The sequence below is a fragment of the Oncorhynchus keta genome, chromosome 19 (genome assembly GCF_023373465.1).
Source record: "Oncorhynchus keta strain PuntledgeMale-10-30-2019 chromosome 19, Oket_V2, whole genome shotgun sequence".
NCBI lineage: Eukaryota > Metazoa > Chordata > Actinopteri > Salmoniformes > Salmonidae > Oncorhynchus > Oncorhynchus keta.
The window spans coordinates 26,072,739-26,086,734 of NC_068439.1; the positions used below are offsets into that span (position 1 = coordinate 26,072,739).

Genomic DNA, 13,996 nt, shown 5'->3' on the forward strand with positions numbered 1-13,996 from the left:
TGCAGTAAACACACAAACAGCAGATAATGTTGGGGTGTTGAACCCCCAAACCCTAATATCCAACCCCCTAAAGTCTGACGCAACACTGCACTTCTCAGAAATCGTGTCGAGGGGGTCGGGTGGGTCCAAAATAAATTACCCACTTTTCTGGAGGCCAGGCCATTGGAATGGTTTAGATTTATTGTGCGTTGCGTTTTGGAGGAAGATCGTATGCATGTGGTCAGAAGCCTAGCAGTGAGTCAGTTCACCAGTGACCCGGCCTCCCTCTCACGTTACGTCCTATATATAACATCCCTGCTCCTGGCCTCCTCCCACCCTCCCTCCCTCTCATTCTCTCTCCAAACTTCCCTGGAACCACCTTCTCCCTGGAACCACTCTGGCCTCAGTCGTCTCTCCTCTCCTCCGTCTCTCTTCTCCGTCTACCGTCTCCCTGTGTCCTGACACCCGAGCTCCAGCTCAGCAGAGTCAGTGTTTACCCGCGCTGTGCCTGGCAACAGGCTGCATGCTCGGGATAACCGGAGGCCCTACCTTTCAACGCTGCAATCTCTGCCTTCCTTCAGCCTTCTCCGATCGCTTTCCCTGGGAACTAAAGGGGAGCGCACGGAGGTGTGAGGTGAGAGAGCCGTGGAGGAGAGCCCTGATTTGAGGCTCTGGGTCCACCCACCTCCCTCAACTGGCTTCAGTCTGCTCTACTCTCTGTCCTGCAACATCTCTGTCTTGTGGCCTCAATTAGTCACTCTGGTAGTTCCTGTAAGTTTTTGTGGTTGTGTGTGTGGTGGACTTAGGGGGGTTCGTCTTTTGGGTGGATCTTGTGGAGCACTGTGATGGATCACTCCCTGTTTGGGTGTCTCCGTAGCCCCCACGCCCCGGCCCAGAGTCTGCACCCCCACCCTGCCTTTAGCCAGTCCCCGCTGGCGCTGCACGGACGCTCTGACCACATATCCTATCCTGACCTGCCTGGCTCCTCACCCCCATGTGGGGGGTACCCTGGACCCGGGGAGGAGGGCGTGTACGGAGGGCAGCAACACCACCATCGTGGAGGACACCCGCATCAGCAGCACCCCCACCACCCACAGCACCAGACCCACCAGACTCCCTGGCATGTCCCCCAGATGCCCTCAACCAACACTAGGCATGGCCTCTGCCTACCTCCCCCAGACAGCCAAGTCCCAGAACGGTGTGGTGGGGGGACCCCAAATCTGTGTGGCTCCAACACCAACCCCAGTCTGGGAGGTAGTAGTGACCCCACAGGTGTATCCTGTGTCCCTGGGGACTTTGGACGACAGACGATGTCCCCGGACGAGACTGAACAGAGACGGAACAGTAAAGGGAAAGATGATTTGCACAGCTCAGGTAAGATGAGGACATTATTCTCTTCTCTCCTCTATGCTTTTCTTAGCTTTGAGTTCAGTCTCAAAGTTTTGATTGTTTCTTTCAAAACTCACTGAGGAATTTTCATCACATAGCGAGGGAGTATAACGATTTGAAGTTTTTGGTTTGTCTATTCTCATATTGGGGATTTCACCCATCTGTGTGTAAGCAAACACAGTCCACAGATGTTGAAACCGGAGAGAACCGTTTGTGATACAGTAATAAAACACACAAATGAATCGTTTGCATTTGAACTAATTGGCTAATGTTTTCATGATCACTGAAAGCGCTGTAGTCTTCTGCGTCAATGCTCCTAAATTCGAGAACCTCATGAGAAGTTGTGCAATGACAACAGGGTTCAGTGCATACTTTTTAGTTTCAAAGTCAATTCAAAGTTTGAACCTTACTAACAAGTAGGTAGGCTTATTGTTTTAGCATTTGGGCCTTGTTTTTACAGTGGTTGTCCAGATACTATTGAGGGCCGTGTGTCATTTGCATTTTTCTTCAGGTTTATTTGAAACTGACGTAGTTCTGATAATTGAAACCGATGTCTTATTTGATTACCGACTGCTTGATGCTCATGGTTCAATGTTGGATATAATTTTGTTTTCTTAATTGTCTACTTGCAAATGTAATCAATTCATTTCAATGACTAGCTGTTGCACTACAGTTAGCTGTAATGGAACATTAAACGGTGTTAGCATCTCTTAATGGGAAGATATGTATACCCACATTTCAGTATTATAACACCTTGTGTTGTAGGATCTTTAAGGACCTTATTTGATCTCGATTATGTCTTATCGCTACTGTTTTCCATGCTTTATTGACATTCATTCATATCTGGAAATACTGTCTAGAATTTTACGAGGATTAGCCTAACTTTATTGATATTTAAATTAAATGCAGACAAGCGCTTTTTTAGAAACAGCGCCTTGATGTGTGAAACACTAGGCGGCAAGGCCACACACTGAACATATGATCTTGTACTTCATTTCACCTGAATTCAATTAATGAAATTATTCTCACACCATCATTTAGTTATCTTTTCAGTAAAACAACAGATAAATAATGAATTAATGTTTTTATAAATTGACTTGATACAAAGGTTAAATTGTCTTTCTAAATACTAAGGTCAATAGTCACACTATTCTATTGATAATTTTAAATGAAGAAATGAGCAAGTGTGATGCATTACAGATTTGCAGTCATCTTCTGTTATTTGAAGCATTAGATCCATTACCTTTCTGTCTACATTTGTTTTAACAGATATGAAGATACTTTGGTTTCCTCTCTCAGTGTTAAGCAATAGGGAATTGATTTACTTCTGTCATTTGCTGCAATATTGACGTAGATTGAACCGATAGAAAGTAACTGAGACAATCTTCCTTTTTCATTAGAATCAAAGTGCCCTTTAACAATCCTCAATCTCAACCCCCTCAACCCCATTTTATAGGTTATAGCCTGGCACAGCCAATATTTTATTTGTCCCTCTCTTCAGGCTCCCAGGGATAATCAACAGTGACATTTTCCTCCAGGGTATTAATGGCCTGCAGGTGTGATTTCTGTGAAGCCTCCTTTTAAACTGTTACAACGGGCACACCTGGACTTTTTCATAGGCCTAACCTACATAGTATTTATGGCTGTACAACGTACGTACCTATAGCATTAGCCGCAACAGCTGTGTGTAAAAGCCGCCTCTTAATAATAATAATAATGTGGGTGGAGAATTCATCCATAACACTCTGGAAATCACTGTTGGTCATTGACAGTATGGATGATAGAATGAAATGGAATGGAAGAAAATAGAATAGAACTGTATTAGTCCATTAGTGACGTAACAAAAAGCTCTATATTTAGGTCCAACTTCCACATTTGTTAAACAACTATTTTCAGATGAGCCCATTCAGTGGCACGTGGGAATGTGTACCTAAGTCAGTGATATTATAGATAATTTTACACACTGTCCTCCCAACGACTATGTTGCCTTTGAGAGCACTGAGGTTGTAAGGACAAACTGATCTGTACCCCGGGTGGAGTCTCAAAATGGCCGATGGCTAAATGCGTTGGACACGTCATGCAGGGCACCGCACTAGACCTAATATGGCTGTATATGGCTGTAGCCCTCATTATCAGCAGTCACCATAATAATGCAAGCTCCATCCATATCTGGGCTGGGGACCAGACAAGTCAGGCCCTTAATAAGTTACTAGCACAGTGTCTGGACTTCCTGGCGGCTACACGAGGGCTGATTCAGGTCATCAGTGCAGGGTCACGACAAGAGCACTGCTCTCTGTATCCAGAAGCCATTTCACTGACACCAGCTTCCAGTGGTGTCGTGCACCAACACATTTGATTGGGGCACTGATAGGATGGCCAAATTCCCTTTCCATTCATTCTGTTAGTTATACTGTATTGTGCCTTTTTTCATCCTAAAAATGTATCAAATTGAAGGGGCCCCGTTTGAATGAGCAGGAAGGCTCTGCCAGGTCCTACTGTCTGTATCTGTATCGTTCTCCCTGCAGGGAAACCCACCAGGTAGAAGTGCTGTTGTGCCCAGTAGTTAACTTTCCACTTCCATTTGTCATCTCTCAGGTTAGTTTTACCCCAGGGTGCAATTGTAATTGGGAGCCAGTAGAACTGTGAAGCCCTACCCAGGAGCTGCACCTTTAACACCAATCACGTTTCCTAACATTAACCTCCATTGCGCGTTATAAAAGGCAACTTGGGCTTTATTTGAGGTCCTATTTCTGATGAGGTAACGGTCTTATGAGGTAGCATGCTGTGGCAATAGTGAAATAAGTGGTAAAATAATGGTAAAATGCACCTTCTTGATACATAACAAAGGATGCTGAACAAAAGTAGATTCATGTTGTAGGAATATTAAAGGAGTGTTGCAAGACACTGTACGGTATATACCATTAAACAATTGTTTCAAATAAAATAAAATACCTAAACCATGTGAAAGATATTTTTTTTGAAGATTTTATTTCCAGAAATGTCTTCGTCCCATATTCTGTTTTAATAAATCGAGTGCCATGAATACATGGGACTGGATGTGGCAGAGAGAAATACTTTCCTGGCACTATTTCATTTGTCAGCACATCCAACACGTCCAACAATTACAGTTGAACTGAGAGAAGGTTAGCTGGTTTTATTTGGCGTGGACCAGAGAACAACATGTAAATTACAGCTCAACTCTTTCGATGAATTGTAGTGTTATTAAGAGATATTTGAATGAGGTTCACCCAATTTGAAGCCACATCTATATGAACAAAAAAAACATTAGAAAAGGATTTGATTAAATGTACCCTTTTCAGAATCCAATTGAGCAATCTGGATTAAATACAGACAATTAGACCAAAATAAATAACAATCTGGATTAAATACAGACAATTAGACCAAAATAAATAACAATCTGGATTAAATACAGACAATTAGACCAAAATAAATAACAATCTGGATTAAATACAGACAATTAGACCAAAATAAATAACAATCTGGATTAAATACAGACAATTAGACCAAAATAAATCACAATCTGGATTAAATACAGACAATTAGACCAAAATAAATTACAATCTGGATTAAATACAGACAATTAGACCAAAATAAATTACAATCTGGAAAGTCTTTCTGAAGTCTAGTTAACTTCAAACAAATATACGATGAATTGCACCACACACTCTTACCAGTGGCATCTGCTGAAACACTTCAGCCTGTATGTAGAGTGGGCCGGTGTACGATTTCCGATCATGCTCCATTTGATGTCCAGGCCCGTGGGTGGTGCTTAGCTGATCTATGTATCTATTGGTCTATTGTTCAGTCTGCCAGGTGATAGGTGGGAGGTTCACACCCTACATTACCTTCCCACATTACCACATCACATTATCACGCTACCGCACCCCACATAGCAGAGGCAGCATGCACCTCATTTTTGGGGCACGAGTTGGATGGCCAAATTCAATAGCTTTACTTACATTTTTCATAAAATAAATAATACCTTCCATCTCATCATTTAGTTACAAGGGACATTAGCTCCACATTATCACATGCATTATTACATCAGACATTACCACATGCATTACAGCTTCACATTACCCCACACCTGACTGACCTCAGCTTCACCTACCCTCCAATCCACCAGAGATGAACTTTTAACAGTATCGAATTGGCTAGCCTCAAATATTAGCCCTCTTTTTGGATGACACTTCTATTTAGAACAGGTGATAAAGTACTGGAGAGAGGCAGAGACAATTCCACCAACTTTCCAGTTAAACAAATGATTGTTATAGGGCCTACAGTATTTTCTGTGTTGCCTAGGTTTAAAAGAAATGAGGCTATAGAAAATTGATTTGTGGAATTTCCACATACGGTAAGAATGTGTTACAACTTGCTAATATTTGAGTGATATCAGTCTGTTTCTTTCTATGCTCCAAGGAGTGAAGATGAGTGAGTTTGTTTCAGAGAAAGAACACAGGGTAGTTGTCGGAGGGAGCTGGGCTCTGAGACTGTAGAGAACTCCCTGCCTGCCACCTCTCATGCAGCTTCCCCCTCCTCCAGTAAGACACTATAAAGTGTGCATGAACAATATCCCCATAATAAAAGGTGATTGTCACCCCTAATTGTTTTGCTTTCATTTTGCATTTCAGCCCTGCAGTTTATCACACAATCCCTTCTTTTTTCACCACGTTTTCCTCGCCTTTCTTTTTTGGCGACTCAACAGTGTCTGGAAAAAGTTCTGTTTTTCATTTCAGATTCCCAGGACGGGAGCTATAAGTCTGACGTGAACAGCAAGCCCAGGAAGGAGAGGACAGCGTTCACCAAGGAACAGATCCGGGAACTGGAGTCAGAGTTTGCGCACCACAACTACCTGACGAGACTGAGGCGGTATGAGATAGCAGTCAACCTCGACCTCACAGAAAGACAAGTACGTTACCTGTTGTTGTGTGGAAGCAATCAAATCTATAAACATTTGCATATAAAACAAGTGAAAAGTGATAAAGAAAAAAAGAAGTATCTTACCTGTGTGGTGTTGATAAAACAAAACAAGTTAATTAGTCATATTGGCTTATCATATTGGCTTATAAAAATATATATGCCATTTAGCTGACGCTATCAAAGCGACTTACAGTCATGTGTGCATACATTCTAGGTAAGGGTGGTCCCGGGAATCGAACCCACTACCCTGGCGTTACAAGCGCCATGCTCTACCAACTGAGCCACAGAAGGACCACAGGCTTATCATATTGGCTTATCATCTAATCATCTAATGACAAAACATTATGCAGTTCATTTCTCCCTTTGATGATCAAATAAATCAGAACATTTTGTGTGAGTTAGAGGACTGATTCTGTAATTACCCTAAGAACTCACAGACTCATCTATTCAAAGACTCACACAGAAATGTCAGCTAACAGCAGTTGTTAGGGATTCTATTAAAAACTGCACAGGCCTCAGGATGAAAACCCTGTATGTTTTGACATTACCAAACGCTTGTCATGCTAATGTTCTGAATCGCATCGCTTTCCAAACCAAAACCACGGAGGCTTTTTGATATATCTGTGCTGTGTGTGTGTGTGTGTGTGTGTGTGTGTGTGTGTGTGTGTGTGTGTGTGTGTGTGTGTGTGTGTGTGTGTGTGTGTGTGTGTGTGTGTGTGTGTGTGTGTGTGTGTGTGTGTGTGTGTGTGTGTGTGTGTGTGTGTGTTGCCAGCACCGCTGGTCTGTCTGTGTGTGTGCAGGGACTGTCTCATGGCATGTGTCAGACACCAGATGTTTCTGTATTCCCTTCAGACACTAATAGGAAGTACACTGACATTAAGGGGCGGATTCCCACACAGTATGCAGAAGGGAGAATCTCTATTGAAAGTGTTCTTTAGTCCAGTATGTAGGATTAAACTGGGGCCAGGATGAAAAGAAACAAACTTTTTTTTTATGTCTTAATCTGCCTTGATCTAAAAAGTTGGTCTGCATAAGTCTGTTGGTAGTGATGCGTTTAACCTAACCAACCTACACACTCACCACACCCATAAGTGCTTTTGGAAATCATAGTCTGTTGTATAAGTCCAATCAGACTTTCAAGGCCAGGCCCAGGCAGCCAGGCAACAACCCACTGAGGACTTAGGCCTTCCAGCTTGGAGCCCTGTCCTTCACAATCACTCCCACTCATATTGGCTGCCTCTCCTCTCTTCCTCTCTCCTCTCCTGTCCTCTCTTCTCCACACATTCCCAATGCAAGGCCTATAAATCTGGATGTGCGTGGGGGTTGTGTGTCTGTGTCTGTCTCTGTGTGTGTGTGTGTGTACATGTGTGTGTGTGTGTGTGTGCTTGTTTGTGTGTGTGTGTGTGTGTCTCTGTGTGTGTGTGTGTGTGTGTGTGTGTGTGTGTGTGTGTGTGTGTGTGTGTGTGTGTGTGTGTGTGTGTGTGTGAGTGAGTGAGTGAGTGTGTGTGTACGTGTGTGTGTGCGTGTGTACGCGTGTGGGGTTGATCTTGGATGTTAAACCCACTCTAACATCCTTCGTGGCTATTATCTTACAGTGCTGATCTTGCTATTAACTACTATATAGCTTTACCAATAATGATTGTACATTCTGGTCTCAGCCCAAGGGCATATACAGTGGCAGGGGTTTATACAAGTTGTGGACACCAATCCTCATCTCGTCTCGCCATTGAACCCTGCGAGTGTGTGTGTGTGTGTGTGTGTGTGTGTGTGTGTGTGTGTGTGTGTGCAACAACTTAGGTAGAACTTACTGATTGCCCAATTAGAGTTGCACCCAAGGCTGGCAGAAGATTTTGTACGGCTCGTGGATATGTGTGTCCGAGTGCATTTGTGTGTTTGTGTGTATGTAAAACAAAAACATACGAAGGACTTAGTTTTATGAGGCGGTCGATGCTAAACCTGTTTATTCGAAAATGAGCCACACATGCGTGTTTACTCTGTAAACTTAACTCCTGTCTTGGGCCTGTGAGTGGCAGGCCACAATGCCTAAAATAAATCCAGGAGAGCTTTGGACTCCTGTGAAAAAGCAGGTCGCTCAGGGGGGTGGATAAGAGAGGGGTGGGGATGAAGGGAGTATAGGAGGGGGTTGGAGTTTGTGGGGCATGGGAAGGGCCAACAGGAGGGGTAGGGCTGTGAAGGGTCGTCAGTGGGGGATGGGTAGGGCCAACAGGAGAGGTAGGGCTGTGAAGGGTCGTCAGTGGGGGATGGGGAAGGGAGCTTCGCTCATTCCCGATCCGATCGGGCCGTTTTAGGCAGCAGCTTAATCATCACGAAGAAGAGACGCAAATACTGAAGGATCTGTGGAGTCAGGAACAGGATCCGAGGCAGGGCCCCCCGCCAGTGTGCGGACGTGACTCATGCATCAGCACATACCTGGCCATGTCGAAATAAGACGCCCCAACAGCCAACACTAACCACGACAGCCAACACTAACCACGACAGCCAACACTAACCACGACAGCCAACACTAACCACGACAGCCAACACTAACCACGACAGCCAACACTAACCACGACAGCCAACACTAACCACGACAGCCAACACTAACCACGACAGCCAACACTAACCACGACAGCCAACACTAACCACGACAGCCAACACTAACCACGACAGCCAACACTAACCACGACAGCCAACACTAACCACGACAGCCAACACTAACCACGACAGCCAACACTAACCACGACAGCCAACACTAACCACGACAGCCAACACTAACCACGACAGCCAACACTAACCACGACAGCCAACAATAACTGGCCCCACTGTCAACGAGTGCTACCTATACCCTACACCCAGGGTTCAGTGTCACCCTGTGCAACCCACATCGTACACAGTGGGGTCAAAACGACCCAAAGTACCCCGTCGTTTACAATGGGGGAACCAAGACTCAAGTGGCGTGCGACTGTAATGATCTTGTAGATAATGATTTAGTACTCGGCTGCCAGCTCTGGTAGACGAGGTGTCTCTCAGGGTTTACGTAAGATCATACCGTGTGAAGAGGGAGGTGGGGGAGCTAGAGAGTGTGTGCGAGGGGGGGGAATGGTGTGTCGGGAGGAGTGTGTGTGTGTGTGAAAAGAGAGGTGGGGGAGCTGGGTTGCACACTCCTGTATGTATGTATGTATGTATGTATGTATGTATGTATGTATGTATGTATGTATGTATGTATGTATGTATGTATGTGTGTGTGTGTGTGTGTGTGTGTGTGTGAGAGTGTGTGTGTGTGTGTGTGTGTGTGTGTGTGTGTGTGTGCGCGCACATGCTCTGCTCAGACAGAGGTGTTGTTCACTGAGGCTGTAAATCTCTGTCACACACTGATAGAGAAGGGTTCACACCAACAGATTCAGGACATTGGTTTCCTGACGCACAGGGGGTACGTAAGGGTTTTACTGAGGGGGAACAGGAGGGAAGAGGTGGGGGACGCTAGGGTTTTACTGAGGGGGAACAGGAGGGAAGAGGTGGGGGACGCTAGGGTTTTACTGAGGGGGAACGGGAGGGAAGAGGTGGGGGACGCTAGGGTTTTACTGAGGGGGAACGGGAGGGAAGAGGTGGGGGACGCTAGGGTTTTACTGAGGGGGAACGGGAGGGAAGAGGTGGGGGACGCTAGGGTTTTACTGAGGGGGAACGGGAGGGAAGAGGTGGGGGACGCTAGGGTTTTACTGAGGGGGAACAGGAGGGAAGAGGTGGGGGACGCTAGGGTTTTACTGGGGGGAACAGGAGGGTAGAGGTGGGGGACGCTAGGGTTTTGCTGAGGGGGAACGGGAGGGAAGAGGTGGGGGACGCAAGGGTTTTACTGAGGGGGAACAGGAGGGAAGAGGTGGGGGACGCTAGGGTTTTGCTGAGGGGGAACAGGAGGGTAGAGGTGGGGACGCTAGGGTTTTACTGAGGGGGAACGGGAGGGAAGAGGTGGGGGACGCTAGGGTTTTACTGAAGGGGAACGGGAGGGATGAGGTGGGGGACGCTAGGGTTTTACTGAGGGGGAACAGGAGGGAAGAGGTGGGGGACACTAGGGTTTTACTGAGGGGGAACGGGAGGGAAGAGGTGGGGGACGCTAGGGTTTTACTGAGGGGGAACGGGAGGGAAGAGGTGGGGGACGCTAGGGTTTTACTGAGGGGGAACGGGAGGGAAGAGGTGGGGGACGCTAGGGTTTTACTGAGGGGGAACAGGAGGGAAGAGGTGGGGGACGCTAGGGTTTTACTGAGGGGGAATGGGAGGGAAGAGGTGGGGGGACGCTAGGGTTTTACTGAGGGGGAACAGGAGGGAAGAGGTGGGGGACGCTAGGGTTTTACTGAGGGGGAACAGGAGGGTAGAGGTGGGGGACGCTAGGGTTTTACTGAGGGGGAACGGGAGGGAAGAGGTGGGGGGACGCTAGGGTTTTACTGAGGGGGAACGGGAGGGAAGAGGTGGGGGGACGCTAGGGTTTTACTGAGGGGGAACAGGAGGGAAGAGGTGGGGGACGCTAGGGTTTTACTGAGGGGGAACGGGAGGGAAGAGGTGGGGGACGCTAGGGTTTTACTGAGGGGGAATTGGGAGGGAAGAGGTGGGGGGACGCTAGGGTTTTACTGAGGGGGAACGGGAGGGAAGAGGTGGGGGACGCTAGGGTTTTACTGAGGGGGAACGAGGGGGAAGAGGTGGGGGGACGCTAGCGTTTTACTGAGGGGGAACGGGAGGGAAGAGATGGGGGACGCTAGGGTTTTACTGAGGGGGAACGGGAGGGAAAAGGTGGGGGACGCTAGGGTTTTACTGAGGGGGAACGGGAGGGAAGAGGTGGGGGGACGCTAGGGTTTTACTGAGGGGGAACGGGAGGGAAGAGGTGGGGGGACGCTAGGGTTTTACTGAGGGGGAACGGGAGGGAAGAGGTGGGGGGACGCCAGGGTATTACTGAGGGGAAACAGGAGGGAAGAGGTGGGGGGACGCTAGGGTTTTATTGATGGGCCTACATACCAAGAACTCCAGAACGCCACGAACCAACAATGGAATCAAGTTACCTCAGAACCTCACACACAATATACACCCCATCTCCACTCGCTCACAACAATGCCTGAACACTTTGTGCGCTTCAAAGTTATTGAAATGTTCTTCATGTGGTTATTATTATACTAAATACATTTTCTTAAACCTCGGCTAATATTGCCCTTGTTACTGAGAAGCGCTATGATCCCCCAGCCCTGATCCCAAGTGTCAAACTCCAGTCCTTGAGGGCCACAGCATCTGCAGGTTTTCATTCCTCATAGGAGTGTCTAAATCAGACACCAAAGGAACGAGACAAAATTAGCAGTCACTGTCGCCCTCCAGGTTCTGAGGTGGACCCCCGCCGTATAACTTCCACGCTCTTGCCCTGTAAATTAATCGTTCTCTTCTCCTCCAGGTAAAAGTGTGGTTCCAGAACAGAAGGATGAAGTGGAAGCGTGTTAAAGGAGGTCAACAGGGGGCAGCGGCGCGAGAGAAAGAACTGGTCAACGTGAAGAAGGGAACTCTGTTACCCTCAGAGTACTCTGGCATGGTGGGAGGACTACACCACTCCACTGGTTCCCCTGGTAATGAGGACAGTCACGACAGCGACCAGAGCTCAGAGCACGCTCACTTATGACCCTGACCTGCCACATATGCCACGCAGAGGTCAAAGGTTAAGTTTGCGGCCATTTGAACAAACGTCTAAAAATGCAGTGAGTTGATGAGATCATGTTGCATTTACAGGTACAGCATTACATACAGTATGTGGAGATTAGACTCAGAACTCAGAAAGAACACCTAGGCCTTTTCTCTCAGGAACCAGCAACAAACAGGTTTTCTGACTGAAGGTGTTTGTTGATTGGCAAAGGAGTGAAGAAAGAAAGAAGTCAAGGTTAGCAAGAAGAAGAAGGAATGGAAGGAGCATGGAATGAACAACTGGATGTGTGAAATAAAACAACAAATGATATGCTTGTCAGCAAACCCTCAAGCACATGAGACTGTAAATTGGAAATATAATTGTATATTATTGTGAACATTCCACAAGTGCCTTGATAGAATGGCTTGGATTTTTGAACTGTCAAATATAAGATTCTACTGTATTTACTCCGTTTGGAATACAAAAGTCGTCCAATTAGTTTTAAGTAAAATTGTGGAATTGAATTGAATAGTAGGCTATTACCGTGAGTTCTACTATGCTGATTTACTTACAACATAACTGAATGATGCATATTAGCAAACATCTCCATTGGTTTTACATTTTGCTTCCACTAAGAGTCTTAAAAGTTAAATTTTTGAAAAATGTATACTTTTATTACATATAAATCTGGGACATAATGGTTTCTTAAGGGAATAAAACAGATCAATCAAAAACATTTTTGTCATTGTCCGGTTCTTGAACATTCTCACAATATTGCACAATTGGTATGTTACTAGATCTGTAAAAAAAAACATGTTAATGTCATTTAAAACCATATGTAGACCTAGAGTTTCTTTGCCTTCTGTATGAGTGTGCATTCTAATTTGTGTTTTAGAGTGCCGTTTTGGCAGAGGCAGAGCCGTAGCCTCCTACAGTACAGAACCGGCTGGTTTGGGCCGTGGCAGAACCGTGGTTTCCTAAAGTACAGAACCAGCTGGTTTTGGCCGTGGCAGAGCCTTATCCTCCTACAGTACAGAACCAGCTGGTTTTGGCCGTGGCAGAGCCGTATCCTCCTACAGTACAGGACCAGCTGGTTTTGGCCGAGGCAGAGCCATAGCCTCCTACAGTACAGGACCAGCTGGTTTTGGACGAGGCAGAACCGTAGCCTCCTACAGTACAGAACCAGCTGGTTTTGGCCGAGGCAGAGCCGTAGCCTCCTACAGTACAGGACCAGATGGTTTTGGCCGTGGCAGAGCCGTAGCCTCTTACAGTACAGGACCAGCTGGTTTTGGCCGTGGCAGAGCCGTAGCCTCTTACAGTACAGGACCAGCTGGTTTTGGCCGTGGCAGAACCGTGGCCTCCTACAGTACAGGACCAGCTGGTTTTGGCAGAGGCAGAGCCGTAGACTCTTACAGTACAGAACCAGCTGGTTTTGGCTGTGGCAGAGCCGTAGCCTTTTACAGTAAAGAACCAGCTGGTTTTGGCCGTGGCAGAGCCGTAGCCTCTTACAGTACAGAGCCAGCTGGTTTTGGCCGTGGCAGAGCCGTAGCCTCTTACAGTACAGGACCAGCTGGTTTTGGCCGTGGCAGAGCCGTAGCCTTTTACAGTAAAGAACCAGCTGGTTTTGGCCGTGGCAGAGCCGTAGCCTCTTACAGTACAGAGCCAGCTGGTTTTGGCCGTGGCAGAGCCGTAGCCTCTTACAGTACAGGACCAGCTGGTTTTGGCCGAGGCAGAACCGTAGCCTCTTACAGTACAGGACCAGCTGGTTTTGGCCGAGGCAGAACCGTAGCCTCTTACAGTACAGGACCAGCTGGTTTTGGCCGTGGCAGAGCCGTAGCCTCTTACAGTACAGAGCCAGCTGGTTTTGGCCGTGGCAGAGCCGTAGCCTCTTACAGTACAGGACCAGCTGGTTTTGGCCGAGGCAGAACCGTAGCCTCCTAAAGTACAGAACCGTGGCCTCCTAAAGTACAGAACCGTAGCCTCCTAAAGTACAGAACCGTAGCCTCCTAAAGTACAGAACCGTGGCCTCCTAAAGTACAG

The 13,996-nt window shown here is 46.9% G+C and overlaps 1 protein-coding gene across 1 annotated transcript; it reads left to right on the forward strand.

Moving 5' to 3' along the window:
- Positions 1-330: 330 nt before the first annotated feature.
- Positions 331-12,684, forward strand: meox2b (mesenchyme homeobox 2b). Its single transcript, XM_052470108.1, has 3 exons — positions 331-1,353; positions 6,126-6,298; positions 11,735-12,684. The coding sequence occupies exons 1-3, from the start codon at positions 825-827 to the stop codon at positions 11,954-11,956; spliced, it is 924 nt and encodes a 307-aa protein (XP_052326068.1). The 5' UTR covers positions 331-824; the 3' UTR covers positions 11,957-12,684.
- Positions 12,685-13,996: the final 1,312 nt, after the last annotated feature.

What these genes read in the sequence shown, in the direction of transcription:
- meox2b (XM_052470108.1), top strand. Translation starts at nt 825, where the DNA reads ATGGATCACTCCCTGTTTGGGTGTCTCCGTAGCCCCCACGCCCCGGCC. An exon ending in AGATGATTTGCACAGCTCAG is followed by an intron (nt 1,354 to 6,125) that starts GTAAGATGAGGA and finishes TTTTCATTTCAG; the next exon opens with ATTCCCAGGACGGGAGCTAT. An exon ending in TCGACCTCACAGAAAGACAA is followed by an intron (nt 6,299 to 11,734) that starts GTACGTTACCTG and finishes CTTCTCCTCCAG; the next exon opens with GTAAAAGTGTGGTTCCAGAA.